Source organism: Peromyscus californicus, unplaced genomic scaffold, assembly GCF_007827085.1.
Source record: "Peromyscus californicus insignis strain IS unplaced genomic scaffold, ASM782708v3 Scaffold_14__1_contigs__length_90479793_seg_1, whole genome shotgun sequence".
Classification (NCBI taxonomy): Eukaryota; Metazoa; Chordata; class Mammalia; order Rodentia; family Cricetidae; genus Peromyscus; species Peromyscus californicus.
In genome coordinates, this window is record NW_026294435.1 from 6592589 (window position 1) to 6620114 (window position 27526).

General features: G+C 42.1%; 1 protein-coding gene across 11 annotated transcripts in view; it reads right to left on the reverse strand.

Annotated features, from left to right (window-relative positions):
• Positions 1 to 20932: 20932 nt before the first annotated feature.
• Zcchc2 (zinc finger CCHC-type containing 2) overlaps positions 20933 to 27526 on the reverse strand; it is a 50672-nt gene continuing 44078 nt past the window's right edge. For 9 of the 11 annotated variants that reach the window (XM_052736478.1, XM_052736474.1, XM_052736476.1 and 6 more), the window contains 2 exons: positions 22757 to 26722; positions 20933 to 22618 (listed from right to left, as the gene is read on the reverse strand). In XM_052736478.1, the coding sequence (XP_052592438.1) occupies positions 26655 to 26722 (68 nt within the window). In that variant the 3' untranslated portion in view covers positions 20933 to 22618; positions 22757 to 26654. Of the gene's footprint in view, positions 22619 to 22727; positions 26723 to 27526 lie in introns of all 11 variants that reach the window. The other 2 variants (XM_052736470.1, XM_052736469.1) reach the window with 2 other exon arrangements.

Consider the following 27526-nt stretch of genomic DNA (forward strand, 5'->3'; position numbering starts at 1 on the left):
TCTGTCCAAAAGTCAGAATTATATCCTATTCTCATGGCATCATTAGATTTCCCAGAACCTCTTAATATAGTTACTGACTCCCAATATGCAGAAACAGTTGTTTTACATATTAAAGCTGCTGAATTTATTCTGGATGATACAGAATTGACTTTGTTACTTATTCAGTTGCAAGAAATAATCAAAAATAGAAATCATCCCTTATATATAATACATATTATATCTCATATGGGTCTACCAGGCCCTCTAGCACAAGGTAATGATGAAATTGATCAGTTATTAGTAGGAAAGGTACTAAAACCCTCAGAATTTCATAAGAAACACCGTGTCAATTGCAAGGCCTTGAAAAAAGATTTTCCATCACTTGGCAACAAGCCAAGGAGATTATAAGGAAATGTCCTACTTTTTCCTTGCATAACCAAACTCTACTACCTGCAGAAAGTACCCCAAAGGGCTACTTAAAAAATGAAATTTGGCAAATGGATATGTTTTATTTTGCAGTTTGAAAAATTAAAATATATACACTACACCATAGATACATATTACAGATTTCAATGGGCAACAGCTTTGAGTTCTGAAAAGGCTAATTCTGTAATCATACATTTGTTAGAAGTTATGGTTGGGGTAGGATTTTTTTTTGTGTGTGTGTGTCTTTTCAGGAGAATGAAGGCATCCAGCTGAGGAATCTGAAGACTAGTGGACAAATGAGACATCTGAAGGAAAAGGATGAATCATTCAGAAAAAATGTCCCAAGAAAAAGAGTAAATTAGCCTATGGGCATATCACATTTACAACAAGATAAAATTTCATAAATCTTCCAAAATGTTTGTTTCTGCTGTTTTCTACAGACACATAATGCAAACGGTCTTTTTGTAGTCCCAATTCAATTAAATAATTAAAGCTGGCTTTGGAGTTGGAGCGTGGCTCTCTCCTTCTCTAACCCCAAGCATGCTTGTTAAAAGGAAAATCCAAAAATCTCTATCTTATGTCAGAAAAGCCACCTGATATGGGACAAAAGAAAAAACAAATTAAGAGACTATTCTATTGCCACTAATCTCATAATCTTTGGGTTTTATTTTGACTCTTTAAAACCTTTGTTAAGGTATAAATATTATCTCAAAATTAATAAAATTAATATATATATATATTTTTTCAACTTTTTATCATCATATTAATGATCATATGGAATACTAACTGACTCTAGAAAAGGGCTTCATCTAACTTCCTGTATATGCTTTCAGGTTTAAATCTCCATCAGGTAACTAGGAATTAGTTTTGGTATTCTAGATGTACATAACAAATATTGACCCTTTAAGCTCTTTGAGATCTACTGCATATGACACATAAAATGTTTAAGTTTTCTGCAGTGACCCATGATCATGCCTAACAGTAACCTCTGAAGTCTCCAAAGGAGGATGGGGCCCCAAAAAGATGATTTTACCAGGACTATGTTATAGCTGAAGTTTATCTGTGTCCTGCCTGGCCCATGGTCAGGACAAAACTCTCACCTACAGTCCCGCAGCCTTTTATAAAATAATCACCACAGAGGCTTATATTAAGTAAAACTGCTTGGCCATTAGCTCAGGCCTACCACTGACTAGCTCTTACACTTAAACTCAGTCCATTTCTGTTAATCTATATGTTGCAACATGTTGCGTGGCTTTACTTGTGTGCCATTACGTGCTGCTCCTTGGATGGTGGGCTGGCATCTCCTGACTCAACCTTCCTTCCCCAGAATTCTCCTTGGTCATGTATTCACCTATACTTTCTGCCTGACTACTAGCCAATCAGCATTTTATTTATCAACCAATCAGAGCAGCACATTCACAGCATATAGAACATCCCACAGCACCTCCCATTTTTCTGTCTAATCAAAAAGAAAGAGTTTAACTTTAACATAGCAAATTACATATAACAAACATTTATAAAGCAAGAATTAGTTATAATATCTAGTCTATTTGTATTTGGCAAAATTAAAGAAAATATTCTATCCCATATTTGTGAGTCTAAAGTTTTATATCTAATTTATCTTTTATCATAAACAAAGATATTGGTGAAATTATTAAGGCCATTCCACGTAGTTAAAAGGAGATTTATTTAGTGGCGTAACTTACAAATTAAGGGATAGGTAGGTGGCGGGGTCTGGGGAAGGTGTATCACAGTCCAGCGGTGTTCTCTGGAGCTCTGCTTGGCCCACCTCCACTGTCCAGGGTCCTGGAACCGAGTGAGAGCGCAGGCCCATCCAGATCTCCAGTCTTCAGGCGCCTCCCTTGGCCCTGCCTTGTAGGTGTGATAGTTGCCAAAGTCTCAATGGGGCTTGGAACTTCCAGATCAAAGCTGGAATGGCTACCCACTACATCTCCCCCTTTTTGTCTAAATAAGAAGGTTCTAACCTAATACAAGACTATATACAAAGGAATGGTTATCAAATATTGTCCAGGAATAATAAGGGATAATGACCTAGATAAGATGGAACTACAACCAATGCGAACAATATCAAGCAAGAAAAACATACTAAAATCCAGAGAAGTATAGAGCATAGGTAAATGGCATGTTACAAAGATCATTCCAAAAGGTGTCCTATCCTAAAGAACCTGAATCTAATACTTAATATGTTCTATCTACTAAGTTGTAACTTAACTGCTAGTCTTCAATCCCATCAAAGACCTGAGAAGGAATATAACGGTACCTGAGAAATGGTAGATGGATGCAAGCAACTTTCGGGAATCTTGCAAGAGTAGACTGAGACAGCTGGCAGCCTGGACAGTCACCTAATGTTTCTCAGCATTGTTGGTGCATTCAAATTGGCTACAGGCCTAAAGTATCTGACAGACCATTTTCAGAAGCAGGAATTCTGAAAGACCATCTTACCCTGTCTTGGCAGAGTACAGTGGTCGCTTTCCTTGTGTCCCGCTTGTCCAGAAAGGACAGCATTGCATTCGTATTGTCAGCTGTCAAGGCAAGGGCAGTTCTTTGCCCAGTAGGCCATTTTGTGTCAAGAAGACAAACTTCCAAATGGAAATGTCTTAGAAGCCCCCAACATTCTCTCGGGATCAAATTGGTGCAGCCAGGAGCAATTGTGTCTCACGTCAACAGAATTCTAAGTTATTTAAATGCCATATTCTCTAGGTCTATGAAGTGTTTGAAGATTACCTGTCCATCTGACCTATGTATCTGTAAATCTGGATAACCTAACTAATGTAAGTATAGAGATGACAAGCATAGGTGATTATAAATCTATAAGTCTTATCTACCGAAATAACCTAAGGACTAAGGCTTCACGTAAACAAGGTAAACAGTCTATAAGCAAATGTATGGTAAAGAACGATGACTTCAAAATTGTGACAATACACAAGATATTTATAACAGAGGTAGGAGTATATAGTGCGATATGCAATATGACAATAATCTTAAATATATATCAATATACCGAATATCCTAAACAGAAGTAGAACATACATAAAGTATGACAGATATAAATTTACATTTGTATCAATATACAAATATTTCAAATAAGAGTAGAAATATATGTACAAAGTAACAAATATAGTTCTGTATTTGTAGCAATATACAAATTATCTTAAACAGGAATATAAAAATAGTTTACATTTGTATCAACATATAAGAATCCATAACAGTGCAAATTATCTAAGGCTGCTATTTTACTAAATTTGTTTACTAGTATATACAATAATCTACCATAATATCTTATACCTATACCTATCCATTCCATTTCTTCTTTTCCCTTTTTTCTCTCTCTCATTTTTTTTTTTTTTTTTTTTTGGTTTTTCGAGACAGGGTTTCTCTGTGTAGCTTTGCGCCTTTCCTGGAACTCACTTGGTAGCCCAGGCTGGCCTCAAACTCACAGAGATCCGCCTGGCTCTGCCTCCCGAGTGCTGGGATTAAAGGTGTGCACCACCACCGCCCGGCTCTCTCTCTTATTTTAAGAATACTGAGTCTAATATTTTCTTCCACCCCCAACCCTATAACCATCATCCACAACCCTGAGAATTATGAAACCGAAGGGAGAAGGGGCGTCGTTTTCTTAGAATTGCTTCCTGCTGTTTAGGGGGTGATGTTATCTCTGTTGGGTATGTGAGAAAGCTCAGATAGTTAAATCTCAGTTAGACTAACTGTAGGTTCTGCAGCAAGTCTTTGAGTAATGGGTAAGATTGTCTGAAATTCTGGCAAGAAGTGTAGTATGATGATGATTACCATGGCATCATTCTGGATTGGATAGAGTTGTTGTTGTTGGGGCCCCATCTTCCTTCTGGAGACTTCCAAAATTGCTATTGGAAAAACTTATTTGTTATCAAAATGGAAGGTTTGGATTTAAAGAGGACATAGCATGTAAGAAAGGATTCTGAGAAATCAAGAGTAAGCATGGAGAGAATTAGAATCTAGAAGACAATGGTCCCTTTTTATTGGTTTCCTTCTGTCCCACACCAGAAGGCTCTTCTGATATGGGACTGAAGAATCTCTCAAACTTTTCTTTTAGCAATGTGCTTGGGTTTAGAGAAGGAGTGAGCCAATTCCATCTCCAAAGCCAGCTTGGCTTATAATTGAATTGGAACCACAACTTTTCTAGATTGATAGAGATATAGATGTTAGACAGTGAGATTTTACCATGTGTAGATTGGTACCAATAGATTCTTTCTGCTGTAAACATCCGGATATCCAAGGCCTTATGATTTTTGGAAGATGGGTATTTCCATTATCCTGGAAAGACAAAAACAGAACCCTACCCCAACGTTTGATTGTTAAATTTTTCTTACAACTTGTAGAGATGTCACATTGGTGGATGATCTTTTACTTCACCTCATCAAGGGGTTTTTCCTGTTCAAATCGAATTTTTATTAATTTTGTTGGTATCCATAGCTTTTCTTCTCCTGCAGAAACAAAGGCAAAACCCCTTCCCCAACGTAGAACATATCCCGGTTTCCATTCTGAGGTCAACACATCCTTGAAATAAACCGGTTGGTTTAGCTCAGGAGTTTTGTCTGTCGTCCAATGTCTCTCTGCAGCTGTTGTTCCTTTCTCATCAGCATTGAGAAAATTCAAGGTTAATAAAGCACTATGCAATCTATTTCTAGGAGTCATTGTTACCTGTTGCTGTTTATTTAGCATATCCTTTAAAGTTCGATTGGATCTTTCTATGACTGCTTGGCCTGTGGGATTGTGTGGTATACCTGTAACATGTTTTACATTGTAATAAGCAAAGAATTGTCTCATTTTATTGGAGACATATGCTGGGGCATTGTCTGTCTTAATTTGTACAGGTATTCCCATGATGGCCATAACTTCTAATAGGTGTGTAATCACAGAATCAGCCTTTTCAGAACTCATAGGAGTTGCCCATTGATATCCTGAATAGGTGTCAATGGTATGATGTACATACTTTAATCTTCCAAATTCTGCAAAATGAAACACATCCATCTGCCAAATTTCATTTCTTTGTATACCTTTAGGATTGCTCCCTGCAGGTAATGGAAGTTGGTTGTAGATGGAACAAGTAGGACATATTTTTCATAATATCCTTAGCCTGTTGCCAAGTGATGGAGAAATCCTTCTTCAAACCTTTGCTATTTACATGGTATTTCTTATGAAATTCTGAAGCTTCTAGCACATTACCTATTAGTAACTGATCAATCTCATCATTACCTTGTGCTAGAGGTCCTGGCAGACCTGTATGGGATCTGATATGTGTTTTATATATAGGATGTTCCCTTTTTCTGATGATTTCCTGCAATTGTATGAATAATGAAGTTATTTCTGTATTATCAGGAATAAATTCAGCAGTTTCAATATGTAAAACAACTCTCTCTGCATATTGAGAGTCAGTGACTATATTGAGGGGTTCTGTGAAGTCCATCAGTACCATAAGAATGGCATACACTTCTGCCTTTTGTACAGAGCTGTATGGACTTTGTACCACTTTACTTAAGCCTCCTGATTTATATCCTGCTTTCCCTGATTTATTTGCATCAGTATAGAATGTGAGGACTCCAGAAATTGGCTTTTGTCGTACAATGTGAGGAAGGATCCATTCAGTCTGCTTTATGAATTCTATTCTCTTGCTTTTGGGATAGTGGTTGTTAATCTCTCCCAAAAAGTTACTGCAGGCTCTCTGCCAGTATTCATTATCTTTCCATAGTGATGAAATTTCCTCATTAGTTAAAGGTACTACAATTTCTGCTGGGTCCATTCCTGTCAACTGGTGAAGTCTTAGTTTACCTTTTTGAATCAAATCAGAAATCTTTTCTATATAAGTCTTTAATTTCTTATTTGGTTTACGTGGTAGGAATATCCATTCCAATATAATATCTTCCCTCTGCATCAAAATACCTGTTGGGGAATGTCTGGAGGGGAATATGACAAGAATGCATTTAAGTTCTGGATCCACACAATCCACATGTGCTTCTCGAATTGTCTTTTCTACTAGAGCCAATTCCTTCTCAGCTTTGGTTGATAATTCTCTTTGACTATTTAATTCTTTGTCCCCTTCTAGAGTATTAGCCAAATTTTGTAGTCCATCTTTGGGTATTCCCATGATGCCCAGTAAGTTGGAAATGCTTCCTAATAACTTTTGAAAATCATTAAGAGTCTTCAATCGATCTCTCCTTAGTTGTACCTTTTGGGGTCTAATTTTTTGTAGCTCTATCTTATATCCTATGTAATTAATAGAATCTCCTCTTTGTATTTTTTTCAGGAGCAATTTGCAGTCCCCCACAAGGCAAAACTTTTTTTACTTCTTCAAACATGCTTTCTAATGTGTCTAACTTTGGATCAGCTAATAGGATATCATCCATATAGTGATAAATTATGGATTGTGGAAACTTTACATGAATTATCTCCAATGGTTTCTGCACAAAGTATTGGCACAAAGTAGGGCTGTTTAACATTCCCTGTGAGAGGACCGTCCATTGATATCTCTTGACTGACTGAGAATTGTTATAATTAGGTACTGTGAAGGCAAATTTTTCTCAATCATTTTCCTGTAAGGGTATGGTAAAGAAACAGTCTTTTAAGTCAATAACTATTATAGGCCATTCTTTAGATAGCAGAGAGGGCAAGGGCATCCCAGTCTGTAGGGAGCCCATTGGCTGAATTACTTTATTAATAGCTCTCAGATCTGTCAGCATTCTCCAATTACCAGACTTTTTTTTAATAACAAATACAGGAGAACTCCAAGGGCTGGTAGATTCTTCAATGTGTTGAGCATTTAACTGTTCTTGAACCAGCTGTTCTAAAGCTTGTAGCTTCTCTTTTGTCAAAGGCCATTGTCCAACACAGACAGGTTTATTAGTTAGCCATTTTAAAGGTAAGGAAGTTGGTACTTCTGAGAGTTCAACAGCAGTCGTGCTCTGTGAACAGCCTGCATGGTTGGTGACTGATTTTTATAGCATGTCATGATATTATTCCTAGAAACATGCATTGGTCTGTATTACTTTTCTGAAAGTGTAGGAATTTTAATCTGGGTATTCCACTGTTGTAACAGATCTCGGCCCCAAAGATTTACTGCTACATTTGCTACATATGGCTTCAGCCTTCCTCTCTGTCCTTCTGACCCTATGCATTCAACCCATCCCGAACTCTGTTTTATCTGAGATAGGGTGCCAATCCCTAAAAGTTGGACATCTACCTCTTGAAGAGGCCAATTCGCATGCCATGATTTTGGTGTAATTATAGTCACATCTGCACCTGTGTCTACCAGGCCCTCCAGAACCAGGCCATTAATTCGAATTCTAAGCTTTGGTCTTTGTTCATTTACGGAAGTCTTCCAAAATATTTGTTTTATAGTGTTCTTTGTAAACTGTGATCCACCTATGAGAGCTGTTTTATCATCCACTGCAGTATCGATTTTTACATTAGGCATTGGTTTATTCAGTTGTCCTGGAGAGGAATTTCTTCCACAGTGGCTGGGAATGTTTGTACTACATTTGATTTGGGGGCCTGCAAGAGGCCCCCTGAGGCATTTCCCTCCAGTAAAGGGTTGCCTCGTATATCTATTTTTGATCTGCACTCACTGGTCCAATGTTGGCCTTTGCCACACCTTCTACATAATCCGGGAGGTGGTTGGGGTCTCCTGTTTAGGCTACTCCTAAAACGAGTATTACTTCTAGGAGTACCCCACATACAGTTTTTACTTATATGACCTGGTGTACCACATTTAAAACATTTGGTAACACAGGGCCTTCTTTCACCTCTGGGATTTGTCTCTCCTATCCAAGCCTCATTACTGTAGTTACGAGACTCAACACCATTAGTACACTGAATCCATTCTTCCAAAGGAGCTGATCTGATCTTTAATGGTGTAAGTATTCTTCTGCATTCTGCATTAGCATTGTCGAATGCCAAGGACTCAGTTAATACTTTTCTTTATTCTTTATCTGATACAGCTTTTGTTATAGCTGTGTTCAGTCTTTGTAAAAAATTGGTGAAGGGTTCGTGCGGTCCCTGAAATATCTTTGTGTATACCTCAGTTGGTTTTCCAGGTTCTGGAATTTTTTCCCAAGCATTTAGAGCTGCTGTACAGCATAGGGATATTGTATGCTCATCATAAGTGGCTTGTACATTCCTGTCAGTGAAACATCCCTCACCAAGTATTTGATCTTGGGAGATCACAAAACCTCTGGTTTTACCTTGTTGTTCTAAATTTTTTGCCTCTTCTCTCAACCAGCTTTTCCACTGTAGCTGCTGGCTATATTCTAGAACAGCTGAAATTAGCTGATGCCAGTCATCTGGGATGATTCTATGTGAGGTAGACCACGAATTTAACATCTGTCTTACATATGTGGAGTGTATCCCATACCTAACTACTGCTTCCTTTATATTTTTAAAGTCCCTTGTTGAAATTGGTTGTAATGTGTATGTAGTATATGGCTCGGGGTGTGTGTCATCCGCTGGCTTCTCATGGATGATAACAGGATAAGCCATTGTATGAGAGCCATTTGGAGACGTTACAACCTCTATGGTCTTGCCCTTCTGCTTATTAGGTCCCTTGTCATGCTTACTGAGAGTTTCTTCTAAGGCTTGCAAATGAGCACCTAGGGTCTGTTCTAGGGAGTGAACCTCCTCTCTGGCAAGGGACTCCAGATTTCTCATGGAATCATAGAAGTTTTCATGTTCCTCAGAAACACATGATTCCATGGACCTTATCTTATCAATTAATGATAATCTTTCTTCCTTATATAGTGTCTGGAGAGTTAGTGTTCTGTCCATTAAATATTCACATTTATTATCAATAAGATCAATTTTTGGTACAAGCCTGTTTTGTAAATCCTGATCAGCAGATTCCAGAGAAAGAATCTTTTTCTGTAAGCCTTCATTGCTATCTTTTAAAGCCTGTAAATCCTGGTTAGCAGATTCCAGAGAGAATCTTTTTCTGTAAGCTTTCATTGCTATCTTTTAAAGCCTGAAAATCCTGGTTAGCAGATTCCAGAGAGAGAATCTTTTTCTGTAAGCCTTCATTGCTATCTCTTAAAGCCTGTATCAGTCCCAATAATGACTCTTTTTTGTTCTTGTTATTAAACCAGTGTTTGAACACTGTGTGAATTATTACAATGAATGCCAAAATGGTACAGGCCAGATATGCCTTAGGAAGGTCATATATTTCCAGGAAGATGTCATTCATCATACAGGCAAACAGGTTTTCAAATTCTTGTAAGGTAATGTTGTCGGCCATATTACAAGAATTACTCAAAATCTGTTAGTCAATTTTAAGGTGTAAAATTATCAAGTACTTTTACTTGAAACAATATGCTTACCTTTCGTGGTTTGGGGGGGTGTAGTAGCACTTTTCAGCCAGCAGGTGGCGTTGGTACAGCTCCAAAGCAGGGCCTGCTGGTGATCTTGGCTGACTGACGCTCACTGGAGTCAAGATGGCAGGAGCCGGAGCCAGCGCCGGCACTCAGGAAGCCGGGGAGTGCCTCTTTTGCTGGTCTCGGGGCTAAGCAGGGGAACTGAGACCGGACTAGCTGCTCCCTTTTTCTGGAATGGAACCATGTAGGTGTTCCCTGGTTATATGGAACTTTGCAGGCAAGTTTAGGTACCCGCCAGCCGGGGAGGAGGCTGAGGGCAGAAGCCACCCAGGCCTTTGGAATTTGCCCCACGTGAGCGCCAGATATTGGTGAAATTATTAAGGCCACTCCACGTAGTTAAAAGGAGATTTATTTAGTGGCATAACTTACAAATTAAGGGATAGGTAGGTCGCGGGGTCTGGGGAAGGTATATCACAGTTCAGCGGGGGTTCTCTGGAGCTCTGCTTGGCCCATCTCCACCGTCCAGGGTCCCGGAACCAAGTGAGAGCGCAGGCCCATCCAGATCTCAGGTCTCCAGGCACCTCCCTTGGCCCCGCCTTGTAGGCATGACAGCTGCCGAAGTCTCAATGGGGGTTGGAACTTCCAGATCAAAGCTGAAATGGCTACCCACTATACAAAGAAAACCATAATTATAACTATCTAGTCATCAACTACATCAAAGACCCCAGAAGGATATAATATTACCTAAGTAAACAGGAAGAACATTGTAAGTAGCTTCCAGAAATCTAGAATGACAGAGACAGCTGGGTGCCTGGACAGTCACCTAGAGTTCTGCAATGTTGGGGCATCCATTCTTCAGCCTACAGGCCTAGAGTCTCTCAGTCACTTTTCTCTGTGTCCTGTAGAACGTCTGGCAGTTTCTTCTGTGAAGCAGGTGCCTGAAGGACCATTTTGTCTTGCAAAGTTCAGTGGTCTCCTTCCTATGGGTCTTGCATGTCCACTTTATACTGCATATTATCAAGCAGTTGATGCAAGGGCACTTTTTTTCCCAGTGGCTAACTTTTGCCACAAAGAAAGCAAACTCCATATGAGTTTCTTCAATGCCCATTATCTTCTCTGAAGTAGATTGGTGCTGCCAGGAGCAGACATGTCTCAATGTCCAAAAAGTCAAAGTTCTTAAAACATTTTCAATGACATATTCTGTAGGTCTTTGAAGTGTTTAAAGATTACCTACCTAACTGAAATATATCTATGTGTATCTAGAAAACTTAACTAACATGACTATAAGTTTGAATATCATAGATGATTAACTATTAATCTGTATTTCTTAATTATCCATTACAATTTAAATGAGTTACATAAACATAATACCTTAAACAAGAGTAGAAGATATAAAGTATAACAAAATTAACTTTAAATTTGTATCAATAAACTAAAATCTATAGCAATGTAAAAATTTTATTCTATATTTCTATATCATATCTCCCTTTCTTTTTAGAAAGTAATTGACTATGACCAATAACAATTTGTAACCAACAACCTAAATAAAGACAAACATCCATAATCCAGTTTTGGGGGAATGTTGGCATAGTTTTTCTAGACTACTTCCTGCTGATAGAGGGTGCTGGTAATCTTATGGGGGACATAAAGAAAATTTTAGAATTATGGTCAAGTCCTGACTGGAGTAGTCTGTAAGGCTATATATTCTTTGAGCCAGTTGCCTTGAAGTTAATTTTGGATGTTGTTGGATGATCTGGGCCATGGTGTCATTGGAGACCTTTCCGGTGGTCTTGGCTGGTCAAACCTGATGTATCTTAATCTGGAACAAATCCATAGCCTCTTGCTTCCTATGGAAACATAAGCAGAGCCTCCTTTCCAAAGCAACATATCCTTAGATCAAAATTTTGAAGTCAAGCCGGGCGGTGGTGGCGCACGCCTTTAATCCCAGCACTCGGGAGGCAGAGCCAGGCGGATCTCTGTGAGTTCGAGGCCAGCCTGGGCTACCAAGTGAGTTCCAGGAGAGGCGCAAAGCTACACAGAGAAACCCTGTCTCGAAAAACCAAAAAAAAAAAAATTTTTGAAGTCAAGATAATATATATATACATATATACATATATATATATATATATATGCTTAATTTAGCAACCTTTACAACCAAATGTCTTTCTGCAGTTAAAAATATCAAATACAACACAATCCAGATTCTCTGTGTAATATTCATCTTTACATGGCTTATTTTTATACTACCTTTACTATCTCTTTAAAGACTTTATTTTTTAAAACTATTTCTTTATATAACTGTCTATATTTATTTTCTTCTCTCTTCCAAGCCAGTGTACATTTTTACACACATTGTAAACCATTTAAAGTCTTATTCCATCTGAATCTGCCTTGTGAATCTATTGCTTTAAACTGTAGTGGTTAGTACTGAAGCAGCAGCTTTGGCTGCTGGCTCCACCCACCCCAGCTTTCCAACATGGCAGTGGTACATTTACCGACAGCTCTGTGAGCCATGCGTATCATCAGCTCTTGGAAGCAGTGGGTCCATGCCTCCATTAAAGCAGTGTATAGCCCAGAGACTTTTTTTTATCTGTACTAGCAAAAACTATATCCACCATGCAGCTTACTGCGCAGCTTGAAAATGCCTCTGTGTACCATGTTGGATATCCATCATACACTCAAGCCCACACGCCACTGCAAACCTGCTATACTGTAGCTCACAGCTTGCCTGAAAGACACAACCAGGAAGCTGTTTTTAGCTCCGTTTTATAATTTTTTTTTTATAGCTTTCTCAGGTTTTAGGTGGAAACTCTTGCCCCAGGCTTTGGCACCATTTATAGGTGAAGTTTTTCTGCATCCCCCTGGCCCATGGTCGGGACAAAACTCTCACCCACAGTCCCACAGCCTTTTATAAAATAATCACCACAGAGGCTTATATTAAGTAAAACTGATTGGCCATTAGCTCAGGCCTACCACTGACTAGCTCTTACACTTAAACTAACCCATTTCTGTTAATCTATATGTCGCCACATGTTTCGTGGCTTTACCTGTGTGCCATTACATGCTACTCCCTGGACAGCAGGGTTGGCATCTCCTTACTCAACCTTCCTCTCCCTAGAATTCTCCTTGTTCAAGTATCCTGCCTATACTTCCTGCCTGGCTACTGGCCAATCAGCATTTTATTTACTAACCAATCAGAGCAACACATTCACAGCATATAGAACATCCCACAGCAGTACAGTAATGCCATTAAGTGGAGAAACATCATTCAAAGATTGGCTTTGGACTACAAACTGCTCAGGACAATTTCAAGGTGGCTGGATGAGATAGTCCAGCCTCGCAGAATATTCTAGCCAGAACTTGAGACAAGCCCTGCACTTTCCCATTACACAGAGACTGGACAACAAATGATACAGCTAGCTTTCCCTGGACTTGACAATTAAACCAATTTATTTCTGGGTCCCCTAAAGATGCTGTTACCCCTAGACAGTGGGAAGTAATTTTAAGAATGCAATGCCCACATTCCCAAGAGGTGGGGTGGGTGTTTTTGGTCATTCAGTGAGTTATGGATATTTGTCATTTGTAGCATGAATCTTAGAAAGTTTTATTAATAAGATCAAACCTGAGGCCAGTTATTAGGGTGAAGCTGGAAGATCAGTGAGACAGAACAAGCCACAGCTAACCTCACCTGGCCAACTTCTCAACTGATCTTGTTTCCTCAGACTGGAAGCCTCTGTGTCCTCATATCTGAATGGTGCTCAGCTGAACTGTACTGCTAGAAGCCTGAAAGCTTAAGCAGCCAAATGCTTCTAGTTTCTGGTCTTCACTCCTTATATACCTTTCTGCCTTCTACTACCACTCCCTGGGATTAAAGGCTCGCGTTCTGGGATTAACGCCGTGTGTCACCATGACTGGCCATTTCCAATGTGGCCTTGAACTCACAGAGATCCAGAGGGATTTCTGTTTCTGGAATGCTAGGATTAAAAGTGTGAGTGCCACCATTTTCTAGCCTTTGTATCTAGTGGCTGTTCTGTCTCTGACCCCAGATAAGTTTATTAGGGTGCACAATATTTTGGGGAACACAATACCACCACAGTCATTGTTTAGGCATTTGATTACAAGTTGTTATTGGTAATGATCAGGAAAAAAAGCTCAACAAAGGAGATTAGATTCAGGGATCTTGTTCTGGATAAAAAGTGGGGGGAAGGGGATATAGTAATGATAGAATAAAAGGGTAGATTATTGAATCTACTTTTAAACTAAAAAAGCAACTCCTTGTCTTAAATATTTTATATTGGTATGGATTTTTGTATATTGATACAAATTTGAGGTTATTTTTGTTAGAACTTACTGTACATACATTTTTACTCTTGTTCAAGGTATTGTACCTATAAAGCTCATTTAACGATGTAATGTAAATTTCTAGTCCTTGAAAATTATTATTACAAACTATTTAGGATAATAAAGAAATGTAGGTTAATAGTCACCTATTACAATCAAACTTGTAGTTATGTTAGGTATGTTTTCAAAGTCAAACAGATGTATTTTAGATAGACAGGTGGTCTTCAAACACTTCAGAGACCTACAAAATATGGCATTTAAGATGTTTTAATAACATAAGGTTCTTTTTTTATTTTTCATGACAATGAGACATGTCTGCTACAGTCAGCACCAATCTACTTCAGAGAAGATGATGGATATTGAAAAATTTCATATGGAATTAACTTTCTTTGTGGCAAAATTTAGCCACTGGGCAAGAAACTGACCTTGCCCTGACTGCTGACAGTATGCTGCCCAAATTGAACAAGGACACAAAAGAAAATGACTGCTGAACCTTGCCAAGGTGGGACAGTCCTTCAAAAAACCTGCTTCACAGAAAAGTCTGTCACATATTCTAGGCCTGTGGACTGAAGATGGATGCCCAAACATTACAGAGGAACCTTGAGTGACTGTCCAGGTAGCCAGCAGTTTTTGCCATTTCTTAGTTTTGGAAGTTGTTTGCTCTGCACTTCCTGTTTACTCAGGTAATAGTATATCCCTCTCAGGTCTCTGATGTAGTTGAAGACTAGATAGTTATAGTTTTCTTTGTTAACAGACTCAGAAAAGAAACTCACTAAAAATAGGTGTAAAGTGTATAAGATTGAAAGACATAAAAAGATTGTTTTGGTTGGTAATGCAAGTTAGGAATAGAAAGTGAATTAGGTACAACACTTTGGACCCACCAAGATAGGATAGTTAAATAAGGAGTATTTTCCCTAAATTTGTCAAATGCTAATGGACTAGACATTGTTAATATTATTGCCTGTATGTATTTGTATATAGTTATTGCACTTATTGTATATAGTTTTTCTGTGTTAGTTAAAAACTTTGCTCTTTATTTAGACAAAAGGGGGAAATGTCTGAGGTTTTGTTTATATTCTGACAAAGCTTGCTTGGAGTCAGAGGGAGGAGCTAGCCACTAGTTAACCATAGAGATCTGAAGGTCTGTACAGAGAGGAGCAGGAAGTGATAAGGTGTGGCAGAGAGAGGATCTCGGCCCTTTGGGGCTGAGAAATGGAAAAGGTAGGAGCAACTGTGACTGCTCCCCTGCTTCTCCAGTTTTTCAGGTTTTTACTTGGATATCTGAGTCCTATAATCTTTTATTGATAAGATTAATTAGATTTACACTTCAGGATATCCCATGATTCTATAATAGTAATACCCACTATACATCTGTCAATTCCACAGAACTGGAGGGGTGAACCCTAATCATATGGACTTTAGTAAGGATAGTATCAATAGAGTTATCAACTTTAAGGACAGATAATGCCAGTATAGGATGTTTATACTGAAAATAAAAAGAGTTCACTCCAACAAAAGGACAAAGTACCCACTGCTGGGTGCTGTGGCACATGAACTCTCACGAGGATGAAGCAAGAGGATTGCCATGAGTTCCAGGCCATCTAGGCTGCAGTAAGACCCCATCTAAGTAAAACAAGATACAATAGGGCTGGGTGTGTATGTGTGTAGCATAGCTGGTAAGTGGTTGTCACAGAGCATGAGGACTCAAGTTTGATGGTAGATCTTGTGTTAAAAACAGCTGAGTCTGATGGCTCTGTTTCTAATCCAGTGCCAACAAGCAGAGACAAGTCAGTCACCCTAGCCTATCTGGTAAGAGAGCAAGAATGAGAGAGAACAAGACATTGTGTAGTTCAAAGAGGGACATTCCTGATTTCCACAGGCCTTAAGATAGGAAATCAGATTTAGAATGTGTCAAAGGGAAGAATAACTATGCCTTAATAATCCTGATATGTTATCTTACTGAACTCTACACACACCTAGGATGTGGATGTTGTCATCACCTTTATGGATAGGCAAGGGAGCTCAGGTAGGTCCTGTGGCCTTAGGATCCTAAGGGAAAGTCCCTTTCTTTCTCTGTGGTTTGATATTTGAGTCAATGAGCTAAACTGGCTACTACTCATATTCATTTGCTGTGAGCAAGAGCACATGAGCCAAGCAAAATCTGAGACTCAAAACAAAGCCCAGCAGACTGCAGGTCTTCTGTGCAGAGAAGAGTAGGGCTGTGAGAGGGTGGAGGCCTGTGAAAGGGGCAAAGGTTCTTAGCATGTAGTTTCTCAGAGGAGAGCCCTCAGAGCAACAGGTGACAAGACACTCCATGGTCATCTTAGGGAAGGGGGTCCTCGACCAGAAAAAGCAAGAGGAGGGGGCCTTGAAGGAAGCCCGTCTGCAGGACTCACTTCACCAGTATGAGTTAAGACAGGGACAGGCTCGCTCCTGTGCCTGAAGTCACTTGGAAGAGCCATCTCAAAAAGATGCTGAGGAGGAAGAGGTACATTTTGGAGCAGCTTATTCTAATTCTCACACCAATAACCCTATGTTAATTGCTTAAAAGAATTACCCCCAGACTATGTTCGTTAACAGGCCTTTGGGAAGTAGTTTATCTTGGAGTTTCACACATTCTCCAGAATTAGATTCTCAGTTCCATGTTTAGGAACCTCCTTGCTGTTCCTTGACCTCCTGGCAGCAGGAGGCCAATTCCATCCATCATCCATGTTAGCAAAGTTCAAGTGAATTCTGTTACATGTACAGAGTCTAGTGGGCTGCCTGCTGTGCACACTCGGTTTGTCTACGCATAGACAATCCTGAAGGGCCAGGGCCACTCTCCTGCCTGCCCACGGTTTGTGAACTGATAGAGGCTGGTCATTAACTAGTAGGGAAGGTTTGAGTCTCTGGAGGTGTCTCTTTTCACAGTGCCCTGGAAGCTTGGCCAGGAAGTAGATCTTGGGTGAGTGAAGCCTGCAGAGGTGGGGGCAGGATCCGGGGCAAGGGTGGATGACATGAAATGATGGACTCAGCAGGAACAGCCCTGTTCAGCAAGGCACTCTGGAAGGTAAAGGAAGGCAAAAGGGGTTTGCTGGGACAGCAAGGGGTTGAGAAGCTGAAAGGCCCCAAAGAGGTTGATGACTTCAAACACTTAAATCAACACAGACTCTACAGGGAGTCCACAAATCCCTACCCTTAACCTTAAGCCATTGTCCTACATCATTAAAGAGAAAAGCAATAAACAAAATCCTTAAAGTGTGCTGTGTGATTGGCCACACCAGTCGACCCTGGGGGTAAGGGAGGGGTAGGGTGGGCCTCTTACTAGCTGCTTCTGGGCAGCTAATTCTGCACAGTAGTTCCAGGCCTGGGACTCTTAAGGTCACTTCCCACTACATCACCAGGAAAAAAAGAGGCCATCGGGTCATTTTCCTCCTCCTGCATTGACTCCACCAGCCCTGCGTGACAATGGTCTGCAGGTCTCCTCCAGCTCTCAGTGCTCTTCCAGCACTCTTCCAGTGACTGCCTTGTTACCAGTGACCTCACAGAACCATCCCTTACCACCACTGTCCACGGTGCTGCTATTTCATTCTTGAACTATTTATTATGTATTTATTTTGTCTTCAGGGAACAGTCTCTTGCCCTTCAGTGTCTGAATTCTTATTTTCAGTCTTCTTTGAAGACCCTGATTTCTGGACATTTCCTTCCAGTAGGAATGCCTCGTGTGTGTGTGTGTGTGTGTGTGTGTGTGTGTGTGTGTGTGTGTGTGTGCGCGCGCGCGTGGGGGGGCTGGCAGTGGTGGTTTTGTTGCAGGAGACCAAAGCATCCCACTTTGAGAAACAGCCCTAATGGATGCCACACTGCCACAAACTCAGCATGCAGAGGAACCCATTTCTTACAAAGCTGTGAGGCCTCATGCCTCTCCACCCCAGGGCTGGACTCAGCCTGTCCTTGGGCCTGGATCTGGTCCTGTCCTTCCAGTTTCTCATCTTCCCCACCCAACACTTCCCAGGGCATCTTGAAACCCAACGTTGATTAGTCCACTCTCGGCCATCTCCTGAAAGTCTCCACTCAGGAAACCTCCCTTCTTCCTTCCCAGTCCAATTAAAATGTGGCCTTTATGAACCTTTCCCAATTCCGTGCTCATTCTCCAGTCCTGGAGAACCTGGGCCGTTTACTCTAGTGCTGATGTGCCCACCCCTGGACAGAGGCTCCCTGACAGCATCTGCTTAGAGATGGAACATGTACAAGTACCATTAAGAACGGGCACGGATGTCTGCTCCACACCACCAGGCTTTAAAGGAAACAGAAAACACATTTTTATTTTACAAAAGCAAGTAAAGTGTACGTGCAGCTCAGCAAGCTTTCCTTGTAAGGAAACAGGCAATACCTGCTTCCGCTTTAAGGGCCATGGGTGCTTGTGACAATGACTCGGTCACAGTTACAGGTGGCAAACAGGCGTCTGCTCTAACACACTTTACCACGGACACTGAAACACTAAGTATCTGTTTTTAGACAGGGTCTCACTATGCAGCTCAGTCTGGTCTTAAACTCAATCCACCTGCATCAGTATTTCTTTTTCAATTATTTAGAGGTTAAACCATCTTAGCTTGCAGAATCATGGCTTTCTGACTTTGGCAATTTATTGTCAATCTTCAAATCACAGGTAATTTCACACCAATCAGCACAAGCCTCGCGTTGCCAGTACTTGGCTCTTCTCCCAAATGAAAACTATACTTCTGAGAAAAGCCTAGAGACTGTGACAGAGGAACCTGTCTATGCGGTCTGCAGTCTGTCCTGCCATCTACTGGCGGTCCTTCCTAATGCCAGTCTTTCCTCAGTTCTTGCCTTTTCAAAGCTCCCTCTCAGTGCCTGTCCACTCTCTCAGCCGTGTGTATCACTCCAAAGGAGTGCAAAATCATTGAACCAAACACAAACCCAGGGATACAAATGACAACCTCAGCAAATCACTGGAAGGGGCAGTCAAGCTTGAAGCCACACAGCCCTGAGCTGAAGGAGACTCCTGAGATGGTACCGCTCAGTTCCCTCCACCCTTCCTGATCATCTGCACAGCACTCGGTGAGTGCTGGCTTAGCGTGCAGGAGGGCCTGGGTTCCATCACTGGCATTGGAAGGAGGAGGGAGGAGTGTAGGCATGGTGGTGCTTGTGAGTTTGAGGCCTGAGACCCTGTCTAATAAAACAAAAGGCCCAGGAAGAACTAGTGCTTAAGATGGCCTGCCCAAAACATCCCATTGGCCTGATCCCACAGCAGGCTTGTCTACGTCTCAGTGACTTATCTCTAACATGGACACAGATGAGTGGGACAGCACCCCTGACACCTCACTGCCTGGACTGTCCCTTCACTGCTCTGTGTTTGGGGATCCTTACCCTTAGTGAGTCCTGTTGCTTGAGTTTTCCTGCCTGGCCCATAGTCAGGACAAATCTCTCTCACCTGCCAGTCCCACAGCCGCTCAAACCCGACCAAGTAAACACAGAGACTTATATTGGTTACAAACTGTATGGCCATGGCAGGCTTCTTGCTAACTGTTCTTACAGCTTAAATTAATCCATTTCTATAAGTCTGTACCTTGCCACATGGCTTGTGGCTTACCGGCATCTTCACATGCTGTTTGTCATCGTGGCGGCTGGCAGTGTCTCTCTGACTCAGCCTTCCACTTCCCAGCTTTATTCTCCTCCTTGCCCCGCCTACACTTCCTGCCTAGCCAACGGCCAATCAGTGTTTTATTTATTGACTAATTAGCAACACATTTGCCATACAGAACATCCCACAGCAGAGTCCATGTCCATAAAACGGAAGCACAGTTCCTACCTGGAAGTGTTGCTGTGAGACTGACATCCGACCTATACTGAGCATCCAGGTATTGTGAGTTCAGACTAGGAGTCTACAATGTGTCAGAAATTGAGTGCTTGAGTGAGTGCCGCCACTCCCATTTGTCATTCTGTCAATCAGCCTGACAGGGTCAAATGTGGCATGGGTGGGCACTCAGAACAAAGCCAGGACTGGCACCGCCTCTGGCACAGCTGATTTTGTGTCTGTATTTAGGGCACAGTTAAGTTCCATAGCTCCAGGATGCCAGCAAGAATGAGTATTGGGTAACTGTAGTTACAGCAGTAGGTCACCTGGTGGCACTCTTGCCATTTGGCAGGCCTTTGGGGGTGGGGTGGAGTGATTGCCATCACCATTCCTGGGGCTTCAGATGGCTTGGGAGACCATCTATAGGTACCTGGTGACATGACGGCCACTTGCTCTTCCTGCTTGTACCACTACTTCACTTTTAAACGTTTGGCTTCTTCGAAATGGTCTTGCTATGTAGCTCTGGCTGGCTTGGGACCATTATGTAAACCAGGCTGGTCTTGAACCAGATCCTGTCCCCGCTTCCTCGAGTGCTGGGATTGCAAGGGTGTCGTTATAGCTGACCTCACGTTTACAATTCTTAACGGAATAGTCACTTAATGCTCAAGATGCACAGGTATTGTTTGCAGCTTAGTGGCTACACCTGCATCCACTGATGTTTTAACTACTGTCTGCAGCCCCGTCTTGCTGGTGCCAGCCCTGTCATGGCCACCAAATGCAGTTTTAACTAAGTCTCTACGGTTCTATCTACCAATAAAGACTCAGAATTCAGATGCTGGAAAGAAAACCTGTTAGATCAGAGAAGCTGAGAAACAGCCAGCTGACTTTCCTTTTCAGCCGGAGGCCCAGCAAGAGAACATCTCTGTCCTCCCAAATCCTCGAATCTCCAAGTCCCTCTCTACTCCTTCCTGTGTGTCTTCTCTATCTACACTCCTGGCTTCTCTATGGCTAGTTCTTTGTCAAGTAGTCACTGGCTCCATCCCGATCCAAGGTTCATTTATTAAGTCTCAGAGAGTTTCACAGTGCGATCAAGTATCCCACAACACACAGGACAATCGAAACCTTTGTAAAGTTAAGCAGTCCTCTGCTAGTGGAGCTCCGTGGACATTTAAAACCTTCACTTATGGGTAAGGCTTGCCGTTGCAGCAACTTAATACAAATACAAATGCTTAAAGCCTGGTTGTCAAGATTCTAAGGCTCCTATTTGTGGACATGTTTCCCCATCCCATGTCCTCCAACCCTTCAGCACAAGAGAACAGACCCGGCTTGACTGGGACATGGCCTGTGTGGCATGCCTACCACCAGGCCCGGGCCTCTTACAGGAAGCACCCTACAGATACATACCATTTTGTTTCAGTTCAGTGTTGCAGTGGGGGTGGGCGATGGTGCAGGGGTGAACACTGAAGTAGAGGCCCGGCCTTAATCACTGATGTGTTTGTGGCACTTCACGTCCCTGAAGCTCCAATTCCCAACCCTTAAAATAGGAAGATGGCACTCCTCTCAGAGCTAGTACAGAGTAAGCACTGGAGAGGGAAACATCACTGCCAGCCAAGCCTTGACACACACTCCACTCAGAGGCACCACCTCCAATCACTTTATGGCCAGATGCGATTACAATTTTCTACCAATTAGGTCAGTAGGAAACGACATGCTTGCACTGTTTTTGTCTCCCACCAGGTGGCACTGCTTTCCAACGAGTATTTTTTCCTGGCGAGTGGTGCTGGGACCCCCCTTCACAGTGGCTCTGAATTGGAGCTCCAAGAGGAAAACCAATGAAGCACCTTGAGTCCAGTGCACCCTACCTCAACCTCCCGTCCCCCTGCACCCCTACCCCACCTACCTCCCACCCCACACGACAAACGCTGCAACAGCATTTGGGGATGAAGAGCTTCTGGTGACAATGGGCAGTGGCTGGGCCTGTGACTTGGAGGAAAGGGCGGGCCTTTGGAACCCGGGTGCTGGGCATTCAGCACTTCACAGAAGAGCTGATATACTTGTCCGTCCACACACCTTGAGCCAGGCGTGACATTTTCAATAGGGTGGCATTGGGGGAACTATACACTTCTGAGATTTGGCAAAAAATTACTTCTACATGAATAGGCACAGTAGCTGTGATTTATACACAGTAACAACCAAAGTACTGGTGTTAAAGTGACTTTAGGAATCCAAGCTATGCAAACCAGTAATGAAGCCAGACAAGAAAGGATGGGCTGGCTAGCACAGCCGGCTGTCTCTGCCGAGTTCCCAGTGAAAGTCAATAGCACAGCTCTTCACTCAGGGTCCCCTGGTCACGGCTGCAGCTCCTCGGGGACACCAGAACCCTCCTCATTGTGGCTGTCCTTGCTCCCCGAAGAGAAGGAAGACAGATGCAGGTCCACATTTCCAGTCAGAGTTCATTTTATCCCATCTCGTGTCTCAACCACTGTTCTGAAAATGAATGGGTGTGCTGTATGTGTACACGCATTTGCATTATCTTGAGAAGAAATTCCCGAGGGTTATGGGGTTGGATTTTTGTAGAAGCGTGCTTCTATGTGCTTCATTGCCTCGGCCTTAGAATGCTGTCATAAGCATACAGAACTGAGTAAAGAAGTCTCCCAAGCTTGAGTGGATGTGGCTCTTGAGTAACAGATGCTATTAAAACTTGAAGTCTTTTAAAAGCTGGAACCTTTTAAAAAAAAAAAAAGTATATTTTTAGTATATAAAAAATTACATGTTAAATTCACCTACTAAGCAGACTTATTTTATGGAGTAATGACGGAATAACAGACATACACCTTGGCTATGTAAAACTGTGCATATCTACCATTAACTGGGAGGTTTCCAACTAGACAAACTCTTCAAGGTAGGTAAATTTTGTTGGCACATGGGGCAGACAACCAGCTCTTCCGACAGGTTTCTAGGTCCTCTTCCTCCTGTTGATAGAAAAGTCACTGCCTGAGGCCCTCAGTGCTATTACACAGATCCTTCTCTTTCTTCACATGATCCTCTGAACACCGTTTAAAAGAAAACATCTCACTTCATACCTCCCTTCTCCTTGGACTAAGTTGGTTTTTACGGCAATGACTTAGCCGTAAAATGTCTAGCCCCTCTGACCAAACTCTGAGCTTCCAGGCTTTCTTTAACCACTGAGCAGTTTTCTCAGACACCAGAGGCAATGTTTTTCCTGTTTAAAACCTGGTGACTTCCAACTTCAGTCCACTCCTGTTCTCACCCCATTCTACTGTGGGCACACCTACCCTCCTTGTTACAACACCCTTTACCACTAATGTTGGGCTCCTTCTTTCCTGACCCACACCACAGCCATTTGTCTAATTTTCTGTCACATGCTTCCTGTTCCCCATGCAGTCATGAATCTGGGCTCAACTCACCTCTCCCAAAGGCCTACAAAACCCCTCTGGAGTCACGTCCTGTGACAGCATCTTGGGAGACAGTCAGGATAGCATTTCAGGAGCCCTTAGTGCACAGCAGGAGCGTATCACTTGGAAGGAGCTATGGAGAATCTTGGAAAGCCAATGTATCTGCATGTAACGGTATGACTGCCCGCCTAGTTAGATGCTCTGACAAGCTCTGACACACAAACCAGGGCAGCACAAATCAGTGTTCCTGGCATCAATCACTGACTTAAGTTGAAAAGAAAAAGAGAAGCCACCGGGATGTCCATCGACAGAACAATGGATCCATTTATCAATACTCATCCTTTTGAGACTATTTCAAGGTGTGAAAATGAGTGTCAGGAGTGCAGCATGGGCCCCAAACCACATGAGCAGAGCTAGGCCCAGCGGGCTGTGTGAGAAGACTCCCTTTCAGACAGGTCAAGAAGAGCACAAGCAGATGGACTGGTGGGTGAAGGGTGAGAGCAGTGGGAGGCTGGTTAATGCAAAAGTTCATCCCTCCTGGGAGGGAAGCTGGTGCCTGTTGTGGCTTGAATGATAATATCCTCCAGTCTCAGGCACTGGTGACTAGTGACAGTCTGGGAGGCTTCGGTGGAGAAGTGCGTCACTGGAGGCAGGCTGTGGGAGTTCAAAGCCTCCTGCCACTCCCAGTTTGCTCTACTTCCCGCTTGCAGTTGAAGACAGCCCTCAGCATCACATCCTGTTCTGGCCTCCACACCTTCAAGGCTCCACCATTATGGATTCTAACTCTGTGGAATCATTAAGTTCAAAGAAGTTTTTCTTCTATAGGTTGCCTTGGCCATGTGTTTTATCATGACAGTAGTACAGTAACTAACATAGTGCTCTATGAACAACCAAACACACATGTGGCCAGGCAATAGTCTAATACCCTTCACAGTCTCCTGCCCACGCTGAATACCGGGGGTAGAGGCACTTCAGAAAAATCTTGTCAGCACAGCGGGCACACTGGTCTCCAACGTGTTAGAAATGTCTGATGGCTTTAAGACTTTGACTTAAACTGGATTATAGAAGAACAAACAACAAGAAAAAAACTCAATACTGAGCTATGATAGTTGTGTGCCTCCCACAGACAAAAAAGAAAAAAAATCAACAAAACGGAAAAATTGGGTCCTTTGTGCTGTGATTAAGGGGGATCCTAAAGCAGATCTAGTTTCTCGGGAGACGGGCTTCACCCTGTTTACGAAGATGGCCATGACATAGTGTTCCCTTCCTTTGGAGGCTGCACTGCTGACCTGCACCAGGGAAAGACTGAGGAACATCCAGGCGGCAAGTTACGCTGGGAGACACTGTCTATGTGAGGAGGGAAAGGAACTGATTCTTTAAAAGACAAATTACCATGAAAATCACTTCCAAGTTTATAAAACTTGCAATAAGGCACAATTCTTAAGCTGTTTTCATTTTTTTTATTGCTGTTAATTCAAGGAAAAAGGTTGCATAAAATCCAATCTGTCCTAGAAATATAAGTGGCCTTTCCAGTACACATCTCAAATATCAAAGTATACGGTAGACATACAAATGAAGAGGAGGAGGTGGCACACCTCCTGTGTACAGTACAGTATCTGAAACCATAAAACAAGCCCGTAAAGTACACCCAGCAAGTGAGCACAACGACCTACACAAGGCTTACTCTCCCCTGAACAACTCAACTGCAGCTTAACAAGTTAATAATGTGGTCCAAAAATACCCAGATCAAATAAAATATATTTAATCAAAATAATTTCCTTTACTTGAACTTTTTCTTTCTAAATTAAAGCTTTCATCTACCCGGTCACACTCCCCACTTCTCTCCCCATAGCGCCTCCATAGCGCCTCCCCCTGAAAGTTTCAGAATGTACATTGGTGCTATAAATATAAATGCTACTTCTGAAGTGTTGAACTAGCTTCTTTTTCTTCAAGTTTTTTTTTTTTTCCTTTGTCTCACAATGTCAGGCTTCCAAACCCAGACCAAACATTTCAGTGCCTCTGCCACAGCCCGACTGCATTCCCCATTACACCAGCCAATCCTTTCTCCTCTTTACCGAGGAATGGAAACCTCTTACCCTTTAAGCTTATGACTATGTGGTGGTACTTTCTCACTGCTCTTGACAGTAGCAGTCACTGAAGATACATCCAATCTCCCAGATAACCTCAGTGCACTTCAGGAAATCAAACAATTACCTGGAAGCAATTTAGTACATAGATTGGCTTTTTAAAAAAGTTAAAAAACAGAAAAACAGCAGCATTAAACTTAGTGACACAACACTGACATGATTAAGACCATCTCAACACACTCAGTCTCACATTATAGTCAAGCATAGTGGTCAACGGTCAGGAAAGTGACTGGCTTATGGTTAGGGAGCAGACAGACACCTGACTTTTGTAGAAACCCAGAGCTTCGGTTCAGCTGCGACAAACCACACACATGGAAACAAGGTGTAACACTGTGACAGCTGCTGCGGCAGAAGATGACATCTTCACTCAGGTAGTGTCTGATCAGGTCAAGGTGGTAGACAACAAGTAAACTGGCTGCTGACTGTCGTCACAGACACACGCGTACAGAGAACAGCATTCACACCAGTGTGTTCACCGTGTCTCTGAAGCAACAGGCTACAAGAGTCTGCTGGAAGGAAAAGTTCTCTCCTCTCAAGGAAACAAGGTTTGTCCAGGTCACATTCTCGGCTTCTCGCAGGCTGACTTCCTCTCTCCCACTTGTTTTCATGTTATGTGGACAAGTGCTGCGTGTATGTATTTGCGTGAGGTTTGTGTGACATATATACACATCTTGGGAATCTGACTTCTCCACGTATGGTGAAACACGTTGCCCTTGGTTCATTTCGTACACAGAGCAGGTTACAGAGTGCGGCAAGGACACTGCTGAGCACTCCCGCAGCAGGCCGGGAACAGGGTCCGAGTGAGCAAGCCACAAGCAGCACAGCTTTTTTCCAAACCATACAACTGTCACCAGTGTCGTGAGAACAAATAAGGTCAACACACAGTCTAAAGATTCAGTAAACATTGCACACAGCAAGTATTCAGTGTAAAAAAGCACACATCAATATTGTTTGTTCGAGAGTCTGTCTGAAATTTAAGTTACACGTATCATACAAGCCTGCTGTGGAACCAGGGGACCAGAGGCTCAGGAGCATCGCATTCTTTCTTATTTTGGACACTGGTACAAGAGAAATGAAAACGCTCAACTGCATAGAAATTTAGGAAATGTACAAAGAAACAAAATACCTTTCCTTTCCTCCCCTCCACACCCCATGACTCCCCACACTTGAATGCATTAAGTAGGCAAGCTTTACTCGTTCAGTCTGCAGAATCCAACGTATCATTAGAAGGGGGGAGGGGAGGTGCGTATCTCAGTCTGTAAGTGCCTAAAACAGGAAAGACAGATGGCTAAGTCACCGCTCATGACTGCACATCACAAACCACTACACAAGACTGCAAATGGGCATGCTTTCAAAGGCCCTTCCTTCCTCAGCACTAACTCTGGTCCAAAATGGCAAGTAAAGTACTCTCCCAAAAGCAATGGCCAGCCTGTGCTTCAAGGATAACCTGAAGCTGTTGAACTGGATTTTCCTTTGAGGATGCCTAATAGTTTCCTGATTCAAGACGACCTTTCCTGGGTAACATCTGGCACAGTGACAAAGCTGGCCCACACCCACACCTAGTTAAGCTCTTCTTTCTGGAGTTAGCACTTCTCAACTTCACTCTTGTTTCCTAACTCCTAAACTGGTGTTCAAATTATTTTGTTCCTGTAAAAATTCAATGGACTCTTGGAATTTCTTCTCTTCTGTGTACTGAACTAAAGGGCAGCTGGTTGACTCTAATCAGACTAAAAACGTTTTATGCCTGATAACCAGCTTACATCTCGTTTTCAATATTTGAAAACTTTGCTTCCTCTGTGAAAGAGGATTATAACTCTTAAAATACAGCATTGCAAGCAAGGGACTTAACATTTTAGAATTTAGATTTCCATGATATCCCTTGAACCCTTGAAAAGTGCCTCTGGCGTTTATTCCTTAGTGACAAACTAAACTTCCTCTGACCTTTGTTGTGCTACGTGGATCTACACTAGAGTTTCTCTGGTTGCACTGTGATTTGTCACTGAAAATACAACCTCTGTAAACAAACACACAAACGGATCTTTCTGCTAAGACAGAATCACATAATCAAGA